This window comes from Silene latifolia, chromosome 2, assembly GCF_048544455.1.
Source record: "Silene latifolia isolate original U9 population chromosome 2, ASM4854445v1, whole genome shotgun sequence".
Classification (NCBI taxonomy): domain Eukaryota; kingdom Viridiplantae; phylum Streptophyta; class Magnoliopsida; order Caryophyllales; family Caryophyllaceae; genus Silene; species Silene latifolia.
Genome location: NC_133527.1, coordinates 34,037,213 through 34,060,412, shown reverse-complemented (window position 1 = coordinate 34,060,412; position 23,200 = coordinate 34,037,213). Strand labels below are relative to the sequence as shown.

The window sequence follows — 23,200 nt, the reverse complement described above, 5'->3', positions numbered from 1 at the left end:
TCGAAAATAATTTATTAATCAAATAAAATTTGATATTTAAAGTAATTAAAGTAAAAATAATTCAAAGAAATATAATTTTATTATATTTTGAAGAAAAGTATTTATTTTGATAGTTTCAAAATGTTTAAAAATAGTTTAAACCGTGTAACACTTTTTATTTCGAAATAAGGGCGTATCGGGGGGGGAATGACAATTCTTTTGAACGTTGGGTAAACGAAATTGGAAATGGGTCGTATGAATACTCAATTTTCTTGTAATCTCGTGTTTAAAAACTTTGGTCTTGACGGAATTTACGTTTGACTTACGGATTTAATTATTATTGAAACGAGTCAAAACCGACTCGTAAAAATCCCGACTAAAAATCCCGCACCTTCCTTTCCTCCTTTCCTTTCTCCCTTACGTGGCACCCCTTCCCCTTTATTCTTTTTTTTCTGATTTTCATTCCTTCCTTCATCTTCTTCCTTGTTCCAAAACTCCATTTTTATAAAATCAAGCTAAAAATTGACATAACTTACTCGTTTCTAATCGGTTTTTCACGAAATTTACCTTTCCGGAATCCCCTCGTCGCGATCTACAACTTGGTATAATTTAATTTCAGTTTTCATTAAGTTGTTTTAAGATGAAATTTCGGTATTTTCGGTTTTGGTGCTTATTTATGGTGTTTTTATTGTTTAATTAGGTGAAGATTTGGAGGACGAGTTCGGGGACTCGTATATTGTAGAGGATAGCGGCTAGTTGTTGTTAGGGTTTCGGTTTTGAGGTGCTAATTGCTCATTTTCTAGCTTAAGGTAACATATTTCGAGTTACTCGACGAATTATCGTCACAATCTTTGTTGTTTTTGTATGTTTGGTGATTTTTGTTTGAATAGTAGTTTTCACATGTAAAATTTGTTGCATGCATGTTTAATTTATGCCTTTTGTTAGTTTAAATTAACAAAGTTGAATTGGGAACGATTAATTAATGTTCAGACGGTCTTTTACTAAACAAAAATGGAAAAAAATGGTGGTGTAGGGGGACGGGCAGCAGGCCCACGGCTAGCCCACGGTTGGCCCGGGTTGGTCCGTGCTTGTTTCGCGGTTTTTCGTACAATATTGGTCATTTTAGGTTGAGTAATGTTATAATTAATATAAGTAACAAAGGGGTAGTATTTTGAATTGATTCATACTAGTAATAAAAAGTATGTTAATGGTAAAATTGTGCTTATATTAATAGTTATCACATGTTAGGATAGTTTACAAAATGAATTTTATAGCGATAATTGTAATATTTTGTTGATTGTGCCGAAAACTGAGCCTTAGTCCCTTTGACTGATGCGATGTCAGTTAATTGAGTGATTGGTCAGCCGCAATTTGACCCGCACTGCCGCAGTGGGGTTGCGGGTAAAAATTCGGTTGAATGATTTAGATAATCGGCCTTTTTCTTGTTTTAGGCCATTTATCAAGCTTTAGTTCACATGTATAGCTTATTGAATTTAATAGTGTCTTGTATTGTAGAAATGGCCCTAGTTTCCCCTAAAGCCTTTAATATTATTAAAATTGTTAGAATTGAAAATTGGTATTTAATACTTATTGAGGATACTGTTGGATTTGTATGCTGAATAGACATTTATATAGCCTTTCACATGATAGAATGTTAGTATTTATGTTGGTAAGTAGGACTTTTTGCCCTCTTATGGTTAAGTGGGTGTCTTACTTGACTTGTGTGGTGAGTCTTGTGTGGTGTGGGCTAAAGTATTCAAGTCGGGACTAGTCGGGACTAGGTCCTAGGTGAGTACTTCGGTCTTCATCATAGATAGGTCTTTATAGTCTTTGACGAGTATATGTTCACTGCTTGATAGCCTTTGTGTTCCTGACTAGTGGATGTTTATCCAAGTTGGGGCATGACCTCAGTTACTTATTTTGATAGTAAGTGGTCAGCTTAAGTACTAGCCAACCCTTTGGTGGACTCCTTAGGGTACTCACTTCACTTTGTTTTAAAAAAAGTTGTGGGTCTTGGGTGCGGTGGTGTGTATCCGCATGTCTAGGTCTCCAAGAGATTTTAGGCTAGGGTTGTGTTGTCTCTTGGCCATGTTTTATTAATATTAACCGCTGAGCCAAGATACCGGTTCGATTACCTTCCCTACCTCGTGGTATAGACTCGAGTTACAAAGTGACTATTGACGGGACTAAGAACTTATGCCTGTCTTTGATATATTGCCCTTTCTTGTTTGATGATTCTATGAATCATAGAAGGTGAGATGCAAGCCGGCTATGGTTGATAGAGTTTGGATCACAATTTGTTAAATTTTTCACATAATAGTTTAAATTAGTCAATTTAGCATTCATATGTTAGGATGCTTGGAAATTAGATGAATTATCATATAGTTTACATGTTTTACTACATGTTACATTAATTATGACGATTCGTGGCTGGGAGGACTCGAAGTTACTCCCCACTGAATTGTGGCTTTCGTGTTTCTATAAAATGCGATTGACAGGTTGTTGATGCTTAGTTGGGGTCACAGACGAGCTAGTGAGCAAGGAACCTTGGACCTAGTTTTGGCTATTCTATTAGTAAACCTTTTAACTTTTGGTCTTGTATATAATTTGAAGGGACATATGTCTCCCTTTTCTATTTTGGGTTTGTATCACTATATTTCCGCGTCTTTAGTTATGTATGTAAATTAGTTTATCAGCTTTTGCAGGGTTTTTGACACTCTTCTTGAGTTGGATTGGTTGTGAATGGTTTAGGAAGAAAATTTTTTGAAATTACAGGTTTTTGAGTAGTTGGACCATTTACAAACATATCCTACCAGTTTTTCCGTAGAATTTACGCATTTAAGTATTTAGATAACGCTAAATTTTAAGGGTGTCACAGTTGGTATCAGAGCCTATTGCTCCCGACGCACGTTTGTGCACCCCACTTAAAATCACTTGACCTTTAAATAATAAACTTGAGAGAAGGGTAGGATGGGTAGAATTAGGATTTATGTGGTAGTCTGTTTGTAATTGCTAATTGTTAGGTACTAATTAATTTTCTTCTTTTTAAGATGGCTCCGCCAAGGAGAGACATTGATGATGCTATCTTACTAGTTCTTACTCAAATTCTCCAAAACCAACAAAATCAACCAGCTCCTCCTCCGCCAGATGAGGGTACTCCAGGCACCTATACTTGGGTGGCTAACCAATTGACCCGAATCAACACTCCCACTTATGGTGGAGAGATTGATCCAGCTGCTCTTACAGGGTGGTTTCGGGAGTTGGAGAAAAGCTTCACGTTGTATGATGTCAAGGAGGAACATAAAGTGAAGCTAGCCTCTCATTTCCTAGTACGAGAAGCAGACCGGTGGTGGTCCATGACTGGGCCTACCGTTTTCAAATTGAACCAGGATTTGATTGGGTACGTTTCAAGGAGTTAGTGGAGGCCCGTTTCTATCCTCAAGAGCTGAAACAAAGAAAAGTTGAAGGGATTCATGGAGTTGAAGCAAGGAAGCCTTCCGATTCGAGGCCTTCACCGATAAATTCAACGAGTTGGCTCATTATGCAACTCGATTGGTGAAGGATGACAACGAAAAAGCCTTCTTTTATCTTGAAAAGCTCTCCCCTAAGATCAAAAGCATGGTCCGTTGGGATTCCACTAGCTTTGTTTCAATCTACAACGATGCTTTGTGGGCTGAAAATTCCCTAAAAGACATTGAAAATGAAGCTCGTGCAACTAGTTCTAGTCTTGGCAAGAGGCCTTTATATCCCTCTTCTAGGCCCTTTACTCCTTCACCTAGGTTCATCTCATCTCCCTCTGACCCAAACAAGAGAAGATTTGTTTCTAATGTTCAAGCTAACCGGGGTGGTCAATCTTCAGCTTTTAATGATAATAAAGGTACTAGAGACCGATCGTGTGCTATAATCGCAAGAAACCAAAGACACCCTGGTAAATGCTTCATTGATCCTATTATATGCTTTTCTTGTAACAAACCGGGCCGAAGGCCAATGTTTGCCCGAGAGGAAGGTGACACTCCTATCGCTCCTATCACCCCAAATGAGGCCGAAGGGTCGGATCTTTGTTATGAGCCGAGTGAAGGAGGCACATCCTGATATCATTACCGGTACATTTTCTATTTTTGATGCTCCTTGTTTGGTACTATTTGATACGGGTGCCTCTTTATCTTTTATTTCAATAAAACTCTCCAATAAATTATCACTTGAATCATCACAAGAAGAAAGTACATCTATATCCTTACCCTCTGGTGATATCTTTTCCTGTTCTAAAATCTATCCGGAAGTCCCTATTTCTATTATGGGATCTATATTTCCAGCAAATCTTTTCCAATTTCCACTTGAAGAATTTGATGTCATTTTGGGCATGGATTGGTTACATACTTATCATGCTCGATTTGAATGTCGAGATCAGAAAATAATTCTTACAAGCCCTTCAGGTCACCGTGTGTCTTATCAAATGGTTAAAAGACAAACCAGTACTAAACTAATTTCTGCTATGAAGTTTATCAATGCAATGAAAAAGGGTCATCAAGCCTTCTTGTGTATGGTGACTTCTTCTGATTCTTCCTCTCTGCCTCTTAAAGAGAACATTCCTGTAGTATGTGAATTTCCCGATGTTTTTCCTGATGAGCTACCGGGAATTCCTCCTGAAAGGGAAGTTGAATTTGCTATTGATCTTATTCCTGGTACCTACCCTATTGCTAAAGCTCCTTATAGGTCTGGCACCGTCTGAAATGAAAGAGTCAAGACTCACCTGGATGATTTGATTGCCAAAGGTTTTATTCAACCTAGCTTTTCACCTTGGGGTGCTCATGTTCTCTTTGTAAGAAAGAAGGATGGATCTATGCGATTATGCATAGATTATCGTGAACTTAACCGAGTTACTATCAAGAATAAATATCCTCTTCCTAGAATTGATGATCTTTTCGATCAGCTCCGTGGTGCTTCTACTTTTTCTAAAATTGATCTTCGTTCGGGCTATCATCAAATTCCAGTCCGAGAAGTGACATTCCTAGAACCGCCTTGATCACGAGGTATGGTCATTTCGAGTTTACTTATGATGCCATTCGGTTTGACCAATGCTCCAAATTTGTATTCATGGATTAGATGAACCGTACTTTCAGAGAACACCTTGACAAATGCGTTGTAGTGTTCATTGATGACATCTTGATCTATTCTAAATCTGAAGAAAAACATGTCCAACACCTTCGTGCTATTTTGGAGATTTTGCGCCATGAAAAATGGTATGCTAAATTCTCTAAATGTGAGTTCTGGTTACCTAAAGTGACCTTCCTTGGGCATGTCATTTCGAAGGAGGGTGTTATGGTAGATCCTGCCAAAATTGAAGCCGTTGTTGATTGGAAAAGTCCAACCAATGTTTCTGAAATCCGTAGTTTCCTTGGCTTGGCGGGTTACTATCGACGATTTGTGAAGGATTTTTCAAAGATTGCTAGGCCGATGACTTAGCTGTTGAAGAAAGAGTCTAAGTTTGTGTGGTCTGAAGAGTGTGAAAATGCCTTCCAGGAATTGAAAAAGAGGTTGACTACCGCTCCGGTGTTGACCTTACCTGAAGAAGGAGTGGACTTTGATGTATACTGTGATGCTTCTAAGCATGGTATAGGTTGTGTCTTGATGCAAAAGAGGAAAGTCATTGCGTATGCCTCTCGACAGCTTAGAGTCCATGAAGTTAACTACCCGACTCATGATCTTGAATTAGCTGCGGTAGTACATGCTTTGAAGATTTGGAGACACTACCTCATTGGAGTCCATTGCAACATCTACACCGACCACAAGAGCCTGAAATATCTCTTTACCCAAAAAGAGCTGAACATGAGACAAAGAAGATGGTTAGAATTGGTGAATGACTATGATGCCAATCTAATTTATCATGAAGGAAAAGCTAATGTGGTGGCTGATGATCTTAGCAGAAAATCCTGTCATTCTTTGAACTCTTTTCAGGAATTACCTCCTGAACTTGCTTTAGAACTTCAAAAATTAGGAGTAAGCCTTGTAAAAAGGGGCTCTCATCATCTTGATGCCATGTCAGCTGAACCTGACTTCCACCGTGAGATCCGTACTTGCCTTCCTAATGATCCTACTTTCATATCCATTCGAGCTAAAATTCAACTTGGGCAAGCAAAGGATTGTAAGATTGATGATGATGGGTATCTCCGTTATCATGGTATAATCTATGTTCCGAGTGCAGCTGATTTGAGAAAAAGAGTTCTTGATGAAGCACACCTTTCTCCTTACTCCATTCATCCGGGGGGTACCAAAATGTACAAAGATTTGAGATTGCAATTCTGGTGGCCTAGGATGAAGATTGAAGTTATGGAGTATGTCAAGAATGCCTCACCTGTCGAAAGTAAAGATAGAACATCAAAAGCCCGGGGGTTTACTTCAACCCTTGGATGTTCCTCTTTGGAAATGGGAGTCTATATCCATGGATTTTGTAATGGCTTTACCCAGGACTTCCACTGGGAAGAATGATGTTTGGGTGGTTGTGGACCGATTGACTAAGTGTGCTCGGTTTATTCCCATTAGAGAGACCTGGGGTTTAGAAGTTCTAGCTGGTGCCTATGTGAATGAAGTAGTACGCTATCATGGGGTTCCTAAAGATATAGTTTCAGATCGAGACCCTCGATTTTGTTCTCGTTTCTGGACTGCATTACAGAGAGCCTTGGGTAGTAAACTTTTAATGAGCACTGCTTTTCACGCCGCCACTGATGGTCAAACTGAGAGAACAATTCAAACCTTAGAGGATCTTCTTCGTGCCTGTGCCTTAGATTTCCAAACTTCTTGGGAGAAATGTTTACCTTTGGTTGAATTCTCTTATAACAACAGCTATCAAGCTTCCATTAAAATGGCACCATATGAAGCTCTGTATGGTAGAAAATGCCGTACTCCGGTTTGTTGGGATCAAACCCAAAATGTTCCAATGTTAGGTCCTGATTTGGTGACCGAGTCCATTGAACAAGTTAATATCATTCGGGAGCGGATGAAAGCCGCTCAGGACCGTCAAAAGTCATATGCTGATGTCCGTCGTCGACCACTTTCCTTTGAGGTTGATGATCAAGTATTCCTTAAAGTGTCACCTATGAAAGGGGTGAAACGGTTTGGCGTTAAAGGGAAGCTGAGCCCTAAATATATTGGACCTTTTCGGGTGATTGAAAAGATTGGTCCAGTTGCTTACCGTTTAGAATTGCCCCCAAATCTGAGCAAGGTTCATAATGTCTTCCATGTTTCTCAATTGAGGAAGTACATTAGTGACTCTAGCCATATCATCCAAGAAGAGATTCTTGAATTGGAGCCTAACTTGGTGGTTGAAGAAAGGCCAATTCGGATTCTTGAAAAAGCCAACAAGCAACTTAGGAGCAAAGTTGTACCTCTAGTCCGAGTTCTTTGGCGTTGTGGAAATGTCGAGGAAGAAACTTGGGAGACTGAAGCTTCTATGTTGGCTAAATATCCTGAATTATTCTCGTAAGGTATTCCTTTTCTTACTCTTTTTCCGAGTTACTAAGCCTTATTTATTTATAACTTAGTAAGATATTATTCTTACTATAGAACTTTAAACCAAAGATATTGAAAATACTTTTATGATTTTTAATGGTTTTAACATTAGTGAGTGTTAAATCTCGTTGTTGGTGACGTCCCAATAATGGGTTTTCTCATTTATTGGTGTAGAAATATTTTTATATCTTGATATGAATATGGATGTTCTTGTCTGATCAACAAGAGTATCACCGTTTCATTGAAAAGATACCTATATTTTCTTATAACTATAATTTCTTCTTCTAAGTTTCGAGGACGAAACTTTTTAAAAGGAGGGGTGATTGTAACGCCCCGTAAATTTCGGACCGTTAATATATTTCGAAAATAATTTATTAATCAAATAAAATTTGATATTTAAAGTAATTAAAGTAAAAATAATTCAAAGAAATATAATTTTATTATATTTTTAAGAAAAGTATTTATTTTGATAGTTTCGAAATGTTTAAAAATAGTTTAAACTGTGTAAAACGTTTTATTTCGAAATAAGGGCGTATCGGGGGGGGAATGACAATTCTTTTGAACGTTGGGTAAACGAAATTGGAAATGGGTCGTATGAATACTCAATTTTCTTGTAATCTCGTGTTTAAAAACTTTGGTCTTGACGGAATTTGCGTTTGACTTACGGATTTAATTATTATAGAAACGAGTCAAAACCAACTCGTAAAAATCCCGACTAAAACTCCCGCACCTTCCTTTCCTCCTTTCCTTTCTCCCTTACGCGGCACCCCTTCCCCTTTATTCTTTTTTTTCTGATTTTCATTCCTTCCTTCATCTTCTTCCTTGTTCCAAAACTCCATTTTTATAAAATCAAGCTAAAAATTGACATAACTTACTCGTTTCTAATCGGTTTTTCACGAAATTTACCTTTCCGGAATCCCCTCGTCGCGATCTACAACTTGGTATAATTTAATTTCAGTTTTCATTAAGTTGTTTTAAGATGAAATTTCGGTATTTTCGGTTTTGGTGCTTATTTATGGTGTTTTTATTGTTTAATTAGGTGAATATTTGGAGGACGAGTTCGGGGACTCGTATATTGTAGAGGATAGCGGCTAGTTGTTGTTAGGGTTTCGGTTTTGAGGTGCTAATTGCTCATTTTCTAGCTTAAGGTAACATATTTCGAGTTACTCGACGAATTATCGTCACAATCTTTGTTGTTTTTGTATGTTTGGTGATTTTTGTTTGAATAGTAGTTTTCACATGTAAAATTTGTTGCATGCATGTTTAATTTATGCCTTTTGTTAGTTTAAATTAACAAAGTTGAATTGGGAACGATTAATTAATGTTCAGACGGTCTTTTACTAAACAAAAATGGAAAAAAATGGTGGTGTAGGGGGACGGGCAGCAGGCCCACGGCTAGCCCACGGTTGGCCCGGGTTGGTCCGTGCTTGTTTCGCGGTTTTTCGTACAATATTGGTCATTTTAGGTTGAGTAATGTTATAATTAATATAAGTAACAAAGGGGTAGTATTTTGAATTGATTCATACTAGTAATAAAAAGTATGTTAATGGTAAAATTGTGCTTATATTAATAGTTATCACATGTTAGGATAGTTTACAAAATGAATTTTATAGCGATAATTGTAATATTTTGTTGATTGTCTGCAAAAAGCCGAGCCTTAGTCCCTTTGATCGATGCGATGTCGCTTAATTGAGTGATTGGTCACCGCAATTTGACCTGCACTGCCGCAGGTCAGGGTTGCGGGTAAAAATTCGGTTGAATGATTTAGATAATCGGCCTTTTTCTTGTTTTAGGCCATTTATCAAGCTTTAGTTCACATGTATAGCTTATTGAATTTAATAGTGTCTTGTATTGTAGAAATGGCCCTAGTTTCCCCTAAAGCCTTTAATATTATTAAAATTGTTAGAATTGAAAATTGGTATTTAATACTTATTGAGGATACTTTTGTTGGATTTGTATCTTTGAATAGACATTTATATAGCCTTTCACATGATAGAATGTTAGTATTTATGTTGGTAAGTAGGACTTTTTACCCTCTTATGGTTAAGTGGGTGTCTTACTTGACTTGTGTGGTGAGTCTTGTGTGGTGTGGGCTAAAGTATTCAAGTCGGGACTAGTGGGACTAGGTCCTAGGTGAGTACTTCGGCCTTCATCATAGATAGGTCTTTATAGTCTTTGACGAGTATATGTTCACTGCTTGATAGCCTTTGTGTTCCTGACTAGTGGATGTTTATCCAAGTTGGGGCATGACCTCAGTTACTTATTTTGATAGTAAGTGGTCAGCTTAAGTACTAGCCAACCCTTTGGTGGACTCCTTAGGGTACTCACTTCACTTTGTTTTAAAAAAAGTTGTGGGTCTTGGGTGCGGTGGTGTGTATCCGCATGTCTAGGTCTCAAGCATTTTTAGGCTAGGGTTGTGTTGTCTCTTGGCCATGTTTTATTAATATTAACCGCTGAGCCAAGATACCGGTTCGATTACCTTCCCTACCTCGTGGTATAGACTCGAGTTACAAAGTGACTATTGACGGGACTAAGAACTTATGCCTGTCTTTGATATATTGCCCTTTCTTGTTTGATGATTCTATGAATCATAGAAGGTGAGATGCAAGCCGGCTATGGTTGATAGAGTTTGGATTACAATTTGTTAAATTTTTCACATGATAGTTTAAATTAGTCAATTTAGCATTCATATGTTAGGATGCTTGGAAATTAGATGAATTATCATATAGTTTACATGTTTTACTACATGTTACATTAATTATGACGATTCGTGGCTGGGAGGACTCGAAGTTACTCCCCACTGAATTGTGGCTTTCGTGTTTGTATAAAATGCGATTGACAGGTTGTTGATGCTTAGTTGGGGTCACAGACGAGCTAGTGAGCAAGGAACCTTGGACCTAGTTTTGGCTATTCTATTAGTAAACCTTTTAACTTTTGGTCTTGTATATAATTTGAAGGGACATATGTCTCCCTTTTCTATTTTGGGTTTGTATCACTATATTTCCGCGTCTTTAGTTATGTATGTAAATTAGTTTATCAGCTTTTGCAGGGTTTTTGACACTCTTCTTGAGTTGGATTGGTTGTGAATGGTTTAGGAAGAAATTTTTTTGAAATTACAGGTTTTTGACTAGTTGAACCATTTACAAACATATCCTACCAGTTTTTCCGTAGAATTTACGCATTTAAGTATTTAGATAACGCTAAATTTTAAGGGTGTCACAAGAACTCTTGGTCGATAGATTTCCGTAAATCCTATCTATAGTCCACCATAATCACAGGATCGTACGAGTGACCATAGTGTTGAGATAAAATAGGTCAATCAGTTCCAACTTACCCGACGTAGAAGGGGTCATATTATGCCTACCGACGAAGAAGGGATTCATTGGAGTTTGACCTATAAAGACTATTCTCAATTTTTGGTTATACGAGGAAGATCCCATCAACTTAGTTTTAATTCATTTTAAGTGAACGAAAATCTAGCATTACGTGAATGAATTAACTTAGGTGATGGCTTAAAGAAAAAACGTGTGATATCTGTATATCAAAGAAAACTAACGCGTGACCTCTATATGAGTCAGTTTTCATGCAAATATTAGGTGGTTTGGTTTTAGGCGGAATATGATGCACACTATCGTTACGATGAAAAACATAAAAATAAATGCAAAACGTAAATAAAAGTCCTAGTGTGGCCTATCCTAGCAAAATGAACATAATACAACTTTGGAATCCACCGTTGGACCCGAGAAGCTTGTCTTGATGTTCCATCTTGATCCATGTAGCGGGAGTGAGCATCCGATTCTCCATCTTTGGTCTTCTCAAAATTACAATTTAAAATTTACAAAATATAAACCTATTTACATTCTAAATAAAAACTGTAATTACAAAGAAAAACCCAAAACGGAGATGCGAGATCTCAAAATACAACCAAGACCGTGTTCCATCATTACGGTAACACGTTCTACTAAGGCCACACTAAGTTACAACCGTTTGTAAAATTAAATACGTAATAAAAAACATTCATGGCATTCAAAAGTAACGATAAATAAAATGCATCAACTAAAACAAAATTTATTCGTGACATAATTCCGTAATTATGTTAAATTTATCCAAACCACCTTTTAACGATTAAAATTATGTGACAAAACCGCTTCTATCAACCTAATTTTAATTCACGATAATCCGTTACTTTAAATTGCTTTAAAATAACTAAATGGTACGTGAGTGAACCGTTTCACTATCAAGCGAGTGTACAACATCCGTATAATGTACATTTTATGGCCAAAAGAGAAAAATTTCGAACAAAAAAAATCCAGCTCGGCCAAAAGAAGGAAAAATACGAAAAAAAAAAAAATTTTTAAAATTTTCCAGCGGTTTTTGCCGAGAGCAAAGAGAGCAAATTTTTTTTTTTCAGCGGCTCAATTTCAGCGCGGCCAAAACCTTCGTGAAAACAATTGAACAAAACAAGACCAATTGCAATTTTGATCTAATTCATATACAATTAAATTTACAGCAAGGCCATCCAAATCAAGAGGTCATGGGTTCAAGCCTCACCAACATCTTTTTTTAAGGTTTGACTTACATAGTTAACTAAATGTGCTAACAATTTAACAATAAATGCTAAATTACTAATCTACCCTTACACTAATTAATGAAAGTTAACTATAGTTTGCCACGTGTCACAATGTTATTGGGTTGTTTATGAAAATTCCATACACAATGTGTATTTGTATCACCTTCACTCAGCTCCTATAAGTTCAGTTCAGAAAAGTTAAGCTTCTATAAAGTCCACTTTAGACAAGTTTGTAAACCTTAAATAAACTATAAATTTATTCTTATTTTCTAGTATTTTAATAATGACACGATTTTCATTTAAATATATGACAAAAAAACCAACATTAAAATTACCCTATACATTTTTCTTAAAATAAATAAATCAACTACTCATTTAATTTGTACATAATCCCTCTCCCCCATCCACCTCTCTCATTATTCAATTGAATTTGAAAAGTGCTACCACACTTGAGAAAGATGCTATATCAATACAAGGTCTTTAAAGTAGGGTCTTTTTCCAAAATAAACATATGCTTCAAACTATTCGCCAAAGTAACCATTTTATCAAAGTAAATTCCCAAACTAATAATATCTTAGCTAAACAAGTTTTTACCTTAATTAACCCACAAATATTGTTAGCCTATTCACATTGTTTTCATTAAAAATAATAATAAAAAAAATTAATGGATCGCACTCGTTTGATAAATTACACATTAAATTGCAAGATTGATTTTGCCAGTAAGGGAGGACTAGTAGTAAAGTAGTAATAGACTCGTAGGAAATTCTTGTGTCTCAACATTTTCTAACTCAACACTTCATACAAAACATAGCATGATAACAAAGCTATTAAGCCAAATTTTACTAATACGAAGTACACAGTCGTTGAGGACTTAGGGTTGAGTAGATCATATAATTTGAATTTAATTTACTGATTTTTTTGGTGAATTTCAATTTAATTTCTATTAAAAATCGATGATTTTACTAATCTTGATATTGAAACGAAAACAGTAAATTTTAGTATATTTCATTTTTGTATGTGCTAATAATTGTGTACTTTTTTTAGTGGTTAATATAATCATTATTCCATAATTTTAAAAAATGAATAGAAGTATAATTCTACTTTACTAAATTTTACTATCTTCTTTATTTAGTTCTCTTGTTCATAAGATAAGGTGGTTCAATTAAAGTAACCATCTTTTTTTTACCTACATATTGCTAGTTTAGATAATAGTTTGATGTAATGATTATTTTGACGAATAATTTGAAACAAACGGTCATTTTGACAAAAGACCCCTAGTTCTTGTCCCAAAGTAGAGAGAATCTTACCTCTCTAAATTCACTCTTAATTTAATGAGTTTTTTTTTGTCAGAAACTATCTTTTATTTAGGGTCATTTTTAAACAACTACCTTTTATTTTCTTTTGGCTTTCAACTACCTTTCATTTCTTCTTTTTGCAAAAGACTACCAGAATTCCACTTCCGACTAAAAAAAGTCAACTCTCCAATGTTGATTCGTCATTTTTATGTTAAATTTAATTTTTTACTACTTAAACCTAATAATTGATGATAAATATTGATTAAACCTAACATTAATCACCTCAATTTGTCCATCTCTTACCCGAATCAAAATCCTAATTCATCAAACAAACCACCATGGAAATTTATCAGAACATGGTAAATACTTCTTCAACAATAATGATCTATTATGAGCAAACAAAGACGCCCAGTGTTAACTATTAGAAAATAATCATGGATTCATTCTTAGGATTACTTGTCTACTATCTCATTAGTTTTCTTATACCCAACATCTTCACCATGAAGAGAAAAAAAAGGGTACTTTAATATGTCTGAGATGGACTCATGGACATTGGGTTGATGAATCATGAATAGTCTATAAGTTAAGGTTGTCGAAATGTAAAGACGTAGTTGAAGGCGGTAGTAAACGTGATTTTACGACGGAGATAGAGAGGGAGGGAGATTGAGATGGAAGAGACTTTTGATAAGGTGTTGGGCATGAATAGGAGTTTTTTCACATTTTGTAGGGTGAACAAATGAAAAATCTAGGTTATATGTGTGAAAAGGGGAGAAAAGAGCAAGTCAATACCGAAAAGTTGACTTTTTTCGCCGAAAGTGGAATTCTGGTAGTCTTTTGCAAAAAGAAGAAATGAAAGTTAGTTGTAAGCAAAAATAAAATGAAAAATAGTTGTTTACAAATGACCCTAAATAAAAAATAGTTTCTGACAAAAAAAATCTAAACAATACTATATATTAAATCCAGAAAGCAAGGAACTTCAACGTAGTTAAATAAATCTAAACAAATTAATTATATTATATAGTTTTTAATCGCTAGCGCTGTGTGATGGACCTGAACAAGGGATTTCAATGTAAATATTATATAGTTTTGGTTGAAGTATAAATTTAGAGAACACCAGAATATTGTGAGCTTTTTTAAATAAACAGGCCCTACTTATGGTATTAATTAGTATAAAGATGTTAATTATTTAACATATACAAATATAATATAAGTCGTTATATTTGGAAACTTTTAAAAGGTAAATAAATCATTTTAGATTCCAAAAAATATAATATTCTCATATATAATTCATTAGATTTGTAATTTAATTAGTAAATAATAATGATTGCTCTTAAATAATATTCTAATCTAATATTTCAGATTTATTTAAGTATATAACTTTAATACAACTATATAATCATCAACTAACATGATAGTAAACATCCATGTGAGTAGTAAAAGCAACAATAGTAGCAGGGTAGTGAAAGTCATACTATCAGCAACGGGAGTAGTGAAATTAACAGTAATAAATGCGGAGGTAGTGAAAGAAAAAATAATAACCGTGGGAGTAGTGAAAATAGTAGGAGCAGTTAAAAAAACAACCGTAACCGAAAAAGTAGTAAACGTAATAGTATTAACAAGGGATGTAGTGAAAGTAATAATATTAACAATGGGAGTGGTGAACGTGTCTCATAATTTGTTAATAAGTTTTACATCTCATCATAATTTCAAGATATAAATTGCAGGTCTCCTGAGAGACAGTCTCTTAATAAGCTTTATTGAGATACTATTGTACAATTTTAAGAAAAAGTGGTACTAAAGGTAATAAAATAGGTACAAATTATGATTAATGATAAAATTGGTACATTTATTATGTAAATAAGTACGAAATTACTTTGTTATGATCAACAACAAAAGGGGTACGAAATACAAATAAAAGAATACGAAAGATTGGTCTCTCAATAACATAGTGAGAGATCGTCTCTCCCAAGTTTTAACTCAAATTGTAAATGTATGTGTTAACCAAATTTAGCGAATCATTTTTCATAGAAAATAAATTTTAAATGATAAATAAAGATAACCCGGACAAAGCCGAGATCAAACCTACTTTAATTAACAAAACAAGTACTGGAATCAATGTTATACCTTAAACACATCCAACAAGTCAATAACATTCTTATTAGATTTCTTAGTCTCAAAGTCCTACATTTGAATGGTCCAAATCTCCCTCCTTATCTCCCCTCTCAACAACAAATCAAAACCTCATCTAAATCATCCACATTCCCACCCTCTCATTTCCCTCCTTTCTTCCACATCACACACCCACACAAATTTCTCCTCACACGTTTCACTCTTAGATAAGATTTCTAACACATTCAACAACTTCTCCCTCTCAAACCACACTACTCTTTTCCAAGAGATACTTCACCTCATCTCATCTCATCCCACCAATGGCTTGCTCACTATCCTTTAGCTCTTCAGTGAGCAGCTTCACAACCACCACCACAACCGCTACCGCTACTTCCGCAACCTCTAACACCACAGCCTCCCCAATCTCCATCCAATGCAGCAATCTTCGCGAGCTTCGCGACCGCATTGGCTCAGTCAAAAACACTCAGAAGATCACTGAAGCAATGAAGCTTGTCGCGGCTGCTAAAGTCCGTCGTGCTCAAGAAGCTGTCGTTAACGGCCGTCCTTTCTCCGAAACACTTGTCGAAGTTCTGTACAACATTAACGAACAGCTTCAAACTGAGGATGTTGATATTCCATTGACCAAAAATCGCCCTGTCAAGAAAATTGCTCTCGTTGTCGTTACTGGTGACCGCGGTCTTTGCGGCGGATTCAATAATTATATTCTTAAGAAAGCAGAGCAGCGCATTTCTGAGCTCAAGAAATTAGGTGTCGAATATACTGTTATAAGTGTCGGTAAGAAAGGAAACTCGTACTTCATCCGTCGGCCTCATATTCCTGTTGATCGCTTCCTCGAGGGGACTAATTTACCGACTGCCAAAGATGCTCAGGCCATTGCAGACGATGTTTTCTCTCTTTTCGTGTCTGAGGAAGTCGATAAGGTATGTAAGAAATAAAATTATTAATTTAGAATAACTCTTTGATTTGATCAAATCAAAGATTATTCTTCTATTGTCATAGGATTACGCTAGCGTAATCCTATGACAATAGTGCGTACAATCATACATAATATTCTGAAAATAGAAATTGATTTCTGATACGTGATGTTCTGTATTAAGGTAGAGCTTCTATACACGAAATTTGTGTCACTGGTGAAAGCCGATCCAGTAATCCACACACTACTACCGCTATCACCAAAAGGAGAAATTTGCGACATTAACGGAAACTGCGTGGACGCGGCAGAGGACGAGCTATTCAGGCTAACGACAAAGGAAGGGAAACTGACAGTGGAAAGAGAAACTGTCAGACAAGCAACAGCTGATTTTTCGCCAATTTTGGAATTCGAGCAAGATCCGGTACAAATTCTGGATGCATTGTTGCCATTGTATTTGAACAGTCAGATATTGAGGGCGTTGCAGGAGTCATTGGCCAGCGAACTGGCGGCGAGGATGACAGCCATGAGTAATGCTACTGATAATGCGAGTGATTTGAAGAAATCGCTTTCGATGGTTTACAATCGACAGCGTCAAGCTAAGATTACTGGTGAAATCTTGGAGATTGTTGCAGGTGCCAATGCCTTAACTTGAAAAAGAGTATTATTGTTTTCATAATACTTCGTAATTAATTACATCGATCACCCAAATGTTATTATGTTGTGTTTTTTTGGTAAAACAAATTACTATTGTTGGTATAAATGTTGGATGTGTGTATGTTAATGAACAGCCAGAGAGATTATATGATGTTTGATATACCTCATTTTTTCGACAAGTTTGTTACTACTATGATGGTACTATGTGCACAAACTTCGTAACTGTTTATGATAAAAGAGAAGTGCAGACGATTACTTCCTCGAGTTCACTTAACGCCATTACAAGTACCTATGAGGCTATAATCACTCCCTCGAGTTCACTTAACCCATTTCAAGTACCTCTTAAGGAAATCTGTATTGTTGTGATCGGATTTTTTTTTTATCATTTCAACTTTATCTCATTTAGACATTTCCCTTTGTTACGTTATCATACTAGTACCACATTTGGTTACATTGTGACAACCTTATTTTACATAAAGAAATGATTTTTAGACTAAGAGGATATTGGAGGTGTTACAATTATCATATAATTTAAAAAAAAAAACTATACTAAAAAACAAACCAAAACTTGGACTTGGGGCCGGGAATGATTCGAGCTCGAACCGAAGTTTATCAAACCGATTCAAAAGACTCGTTAAGCGGGGTAGCGAATTGATACTTCTATAAGGCTACAATTAATATAAGATTCAAGTCTGGAAGTCTAGGAATGACTAATTAGGGTAAGAGTCCATCCATTCTCATTATCATATTTCTGTGGTGATTGATAGGTCTTCTAAGAAATCATGATAAACTAAAAATAGCATGAGACATACAATTTACAATATATGAGTTCACCATACTTACTAACAAATTAATTAAAATGATTTTAAAAACATAGGCTTTAGTTATCCCTTCATAATCCATAATACAAATATACTCCAAAGATTAGTTCGCTAATTAGCTAATTAACTTACAGTACAATACATAAGCTAAAACTCCATAAACCGAAATTTAGAATACCTTCTCACTCGCTGTCACTAAGACTGGAGTTCCGTTCCTCGGAAATTAATTTAGGAAAATCACTCCATTCTAAACACACTTTAATGATACAGTTCCCCTCCTTAATCGGCTTAACATCAGGAACCATATTAAAGGTAACATTCGAAGTCAAATGTTCTTTAGGAAGTTCAGGAGACAGCGGACTTGCATACAAGTTGATGACAACCGTTAAGAACGCATCAATTGGCACAGCAACCACGGATTTTGAAAGTGGTACGGTACAACCAGATTGGAGATCTGAAGAATTACCTCGAAAAAGGACACTCTGATAGCATGCCTTGTCATATTCAGTCAAGTATGTTCCTTTACTGTGCCCAGCAACAATACTCCCATCAAGAGAATATCTAACATCCGGATATTCAGCACACTCGAACGAAATTTTCACTTCAGCTTGCCTTGCCTTGGAAAATATTGAATAAAACACTGCCGCGTAGCCATGTTTACCGCGAATGACGGAGCAAATACGCTTATCATACCAAGATATCGGTTCCTTAGCTTTGTAATCATTCCAAGAAATTTCTCCCTCAATCAATACCCGACCTTCAACATCCTTAAGCCTTATCCCCATAGCCAAATACTCTGATAAATTAAGACAACGCCTTTTGACATTTATAGGTATGGTTTCCACATTTCCAGAAAGTATGACAGGATTCAGCATTTTTCTGTCAAAATATAAAAACCCGGTCCAATTGTCACAAACTAACATTTTCCCGCAGATCTTTAACTCCTTATTAGTATCGTGATGAACCATAACTGTATACACCTCCAATAGGGAACGCACAGTCCTGCCAACAAAACGGAGAAAAATGATTGTACATCAGATGTACTACCTCATACTTGATGAGTTTTTGTGTATTTTTTTGAGTTCTATAAAGCTTATAAATTACAATTTGGCTTTATGACGTCAAAAATCAAATTTTTATGAGCTTATATGTAATTTTTTTGAGTTATAATGTAATTTTTTGAGATTAATATCTAAGTAAATGAACTCAAAAACTTTATAATAAAACTCAAAAGTTTTAAATTAAAACTAAGAAACTTTATCTTAATGCTCAAGTACTATACCATCTGATGTACTACATCAGATGTAAAATTCATTTACGTGGTGTCCAAAGGACAATTGTTTGATACAACACCAAATGGAAACTAAATGTAAAATCAAAACAATAAAAAGTAAACATAATAAAGAGTTACATACCTGCGAACTTCGTGTACTTGTATATCAGTGGATATCTGAATGGATTAGCAAATAAACTCATAAATAGGAATTAGATAAAGAAAAATGAGACCGGAAAAAATTTAAAAATAAAATAAGCGAGGCGGAAAGGCACACGACCTTGGGGCATTCAGACGGCTGCTTAAATTCATCCTTGAGTTGGAGTGGGTGACACCAATACACATTAAAACGGACAACGAAATCATTATTAGCTACAATATCACACTCAACAGTATGAAGGTGTCTGGCAAGGAAGTCTGCCTGACAAGTAATATCATCTTGTTGGTGTAGATGAGTACTAAAGCATCTGAAGACCTGCCTTTGAAGTTTGAACTACTTAAAAAATGTGATATCTTACAATATAGGAGTATACTAAAGCTAGCCGGCCTTATTTGAACATAGAGAATAATGTAAGTGCATTAGATTGTGTCATACGCAAGAGAAATATCGTGATGCTTGGTAACACAAACTGTTCTACAAATACTAATGCTAATCACTATTGTTGGGTGACAGTTACAATCAAAATGGCAAACACCTGGAGCATAGGACCAGGCAAACAACCGCAAGTTGGTCCAAACTCAATAATGACCTAAAATTACCCAAAAGATGCATGCATTATGAATCAGTTTTACACAACGATGAGCCGCAGTGTGCTATGAAATGCAGTATAGTTAGTTCTATTTGGTGCTAACCTCTGCAAATAAGGAGTCCAGCCAAATAGCCAGGAAAGCTTATGCCGAAAATGCAAAAAAGGTACATAGGCCATCTCAAACATATTTTCTGTGCACAAGTACATAGGCCAGCGTCTAAAAAGAAATTTCCCGGATAGCAGGACCGTATTGTGCTGCATTAAATTTTGCGCTTGGACAGTGAAATAGGCCAAACGTTACAGCAAAAGGAAGCTTAACGCCAATCAAAAAAACACAAAGCTATGCTGCCCCCTTTCTCCTCCATTGCAATTTTAAATATGCACTTTATGCACCAAAATATAGAGTTTGCAAATACCATGATATTTCTGAATACAGAATTTCTGATATACCCAAGGGATTGGCAGCCGGTAAAAAAATGACAATGTTGTTAGGTTACCAGCTGAGTAAGACCTACTTTTTAGAGGCGACTGGACAACAGTACTAAGCACCGCCATACATATGTGAAGACCAATTGTGTTTTTTGGAGAAGGATTGTGCACGTTTCTTGCCAGAATGCCTTTGCTACAAATGTCCCCCACAACACCATACCGCTCACGAGACAAGGAACAATTACGCATCGTAGAAATGGAAAAAACACCTTGAACCACTTAAGGAGTAGATTCAATACGGTGCTAATGAAGAATGTGTTATTTGAAAACACCTTTATTTTGCAAAGGTTTAGTAAAGGCCACTGTTTAATGTTTTCTTGTGTAGCGGCTGGTGTGTATATTAAGGCCTGCCTACATATTTTGCTCCGTCTATGTGAACCCCTTGTTTAATAGAAGTAGCACTTTATGGCATGCACCCTTTTGCTGAACTGTATGCACAGCTACTCAGGTGTCCGTTAGTGTCGCAACATAATCCTTAAGGAAAACACGGGTACTTGCAGTTGGAAGCCTAGCCAAATAAGTTTATATACGATGACAAACACGTATAAAATGTTATGCTTAGACGTGTGCGTTGTTTGTGTTCCAAGTACCCATAACCTACTACGTTTACGTCTTCCAACGTTTACAATGTTCATAGTTTGAACTTGGCAACCTATTTGCAAACTATTCAAATGTCCGCCCAAAGGTAGTAAGTAGAGATTTATAGGAATTTTAGCATGCCACGGTTAGGGAGTAGGCTAAGTCAAACGTAATTTCAGTGATACTCCCAAGAATACATCCCTAAAGTGTCCTACTCGGATGATTTATCTCTACGATCATTAGTCAAGGTCCAATAAAATTAGGACCAAACAATTGGAAAGACACATAATAGGACTACGTCATCAAGGAACAAAATTATGACCAAACAATTGAAAAGGCACAGAATAGGTGTTTCACTTATTCGTTGTAGCTTTACTATGAAGACCAACCATGGAGTACCGTACCCCATGTCGGCTTGCATAATTGGCACTAACAATCAATAACAAACCTAGAACACTTTCACAGACGACAAAGTATGAAACAATTATAGCATCAACTTTTAAATTGCAGCACGCCATCATTTACAATGGTTATAACATCAATAAGGTACCAGGAAACCCAAAAATGGGATGTCCTTGCTAACTAATAAAGGCGAGTTTACTAATCGATATAACATAGGATACCAAAAAAGTTGCTTCACCAACTAGGTGCAAAAGAACCCGGAAACGGGATGCACTTGGTAAATAATAAAAATAATAAAAACGAGCTTACTAAGATACCCAAAAAAAGTTGCTTCACCAACTAGTTACAAAAGAACCAAGAAACCAGATGTACTTACTAAATAATGAAGGCAAGCAACTAATGTAACATAGCACTTACCAAGAAACATGTTATTTCAGTCCCTGAAACGCCTTCAAACGATAATTTCTTTCTTCTAACAATTGTTTTTGGAGAAACTTCAACCAAACTTGTCTTTCATTTGTATGATATCTATCTTTATGGTTTTACCTGTAATGGTGGGATATGGTATTACCCAAGTGAAAGTAAATATACCATAAAAGGTGGAATTGAGGCTAGCTTTACGGAAACTTATCCGAGTGATAAGAAGTTTAAGATTGGGGTAGATGTATAAGGCAGTGTGTTTCAAATCTGTATCACAATGATTCAAGTAATTGGGAGGAAGCGTATTATGATATAGTTGCAAACATCGTTGAAAGGGTTAGGTTTCAGCGATGTTTGCAACTATATCATAATACGCTTCCGCCCAATTACTTGAATCATTGTGATACAGATTTGAAACACACTGCCTTAATACATCTACCCCAATCTTTTTCTTAGTACTCGATAAGTTTCCGTAAAGCTAGTCTCAATTCCACCTTTTATGGTATATTTACTTTCACTTGGTTAATACCATATCCCACCATTACAGGTAAAACCATAAAGATAGATATTATACAAATAAAAGACAAGATTGATTGAAGTTTCTCCAAAAACAATTGTTAGAAGGAAGAAATTATATGTAGTATTTGACTGACTCATAATCATCAGCGAATGAGATATGAGTGTTTCTCGATGATGTTGAGGAATGTTATCAACATCAATTTCAAATCTGAAATATAATAAACACCAATATATAAGAAAAACGAACAAAACCGTATACTCAACAACAATTCTTCAAATTAAAGAATATATACCCAAAAGTCGCCGAAGCCTTAATTTTGCCCTTGTTCTTGCGAGTCTTGGGAGGCATAATAACTGTAACAAATTATCTACATACAAAAAACAAAATAATAAAACATTGGGTAAATTCGCATTACTGTAACTAATCCTATATATTAAAATTTCGGACTAATATTTTGGTAAAGTTGAAATTGAAAAACAAAATTATCGTGGTGGAAATTATATCATGATTTGATAAAGTTGGAATTATCTCAAAATCATGATTTAATATACCTAAAAAAAGAGAGAGATATACCTAAAAATCATGATTTGGTAAAGTTGAAATTGAAAGAGTGAAATTGAGACGGACTGAAAGAGGTAAAGTTGAAATTGAAAGAGGGAAGTTGAAATTGAAAGAGGGGAGTTGAAATTGAAATTGAATGAGGGAAGTTGAAATTGAAAGCGGGAAGTTGAAGTTGAATTAAATTGAAATTGAATGAGGGAAGTTGAAATTGAAAGCGGGAAGTTGAAGTTGAAATTGGGATTTACGGCAGGAAAGGGAAAAGAGTAGGGATGTTAGTGGGGCGGGTTTTGGCGGGTCTAGCCCCGCACCCGCCCCACTTGGGGCGGGCGCGGGTAATGA

The 23,200-nt window shown here is 35.8% G+C and overlaps 2 protein-coding genes and 2 long non-coding RNA genes across 4 annotated transcripts; 3 read left to right on the top strand and 1 right to left on the bottom strand.

The window, feature by feature from the left end:
• Positions 1-483: 483 nt before the first annotated feature.
• Positions 484-2,728, top strand: LOC141629157 (uncharacterized). Its single transcript, XR_012537239.1, has 3 exons — positions 484-581; positions 680-788; positions 2,478-2,728. It is a non-coding gene; the product is annotated as an uncharacterized LOC141629157 (long non-coding RNA).
• A 5,677-nt stretch (positions 2,729-8,405) lies between these two features.
• On the top strand, positions 8,406-10,579 carry LOC141629153 (uncharacterized). The gene is made up of 3 exons (XR_012537237.1): positions 8,406-8,426; positions 8,525-8,633; positions 10,328-10,579. It is a non-coding gene; the product is annotated as an uncharacterized LOC141629153 (long non-coding RNA).
• A 5,054-nt stretch (positions 10,580-15,633) lies between these two features.
• LOC141642583 (ATP synthase gamma chain, chloroplastic-like) lies at positions 15,634-17,226 on the top strand. The gene is made up of 2 exons (XM_074451416.1): positions 15,634-16,400; positions 16,578-17,226. The coding sequence occupies exons 1-2, from the start codon at positions 15,780-15,782 to the stop codon at positions 17,043-17,045; spliced, it is 1,089 nt and encodes a 362-aa protein (XP_074307517.1). The 5' UTR covers positions 15,634-15,779; the 3' UTR covers positions 17,046-17,226.
• Positions 17,227-17,889: 663 nt separating this feature from the next.
• On the bottom strand, positions 17,890-21,476 carry LOC141638954 (uncharacterized). The gene is made up of 5 exons (XM_074448139.1): positions 21,363-21,476; positions 19,819-19,890; positions 19,422-19,634; positions 19,284-19,318; positions 17,890-18,870 (listed from the first exon to the last, which is right to left on the bottom strand). Exons 1-5 carry the CDS (start codon positions 21,474-21,476, stop codon positions 18,051-18,053), a joined length of 1,254 nt encoding a protein of 417 aa, XP_074304240.1. The 3' UTR covers positions 17,890-18,050.
• Between the last annotated feature and the right edge of the window lie 1,724 nt (positions 21,477-23,200).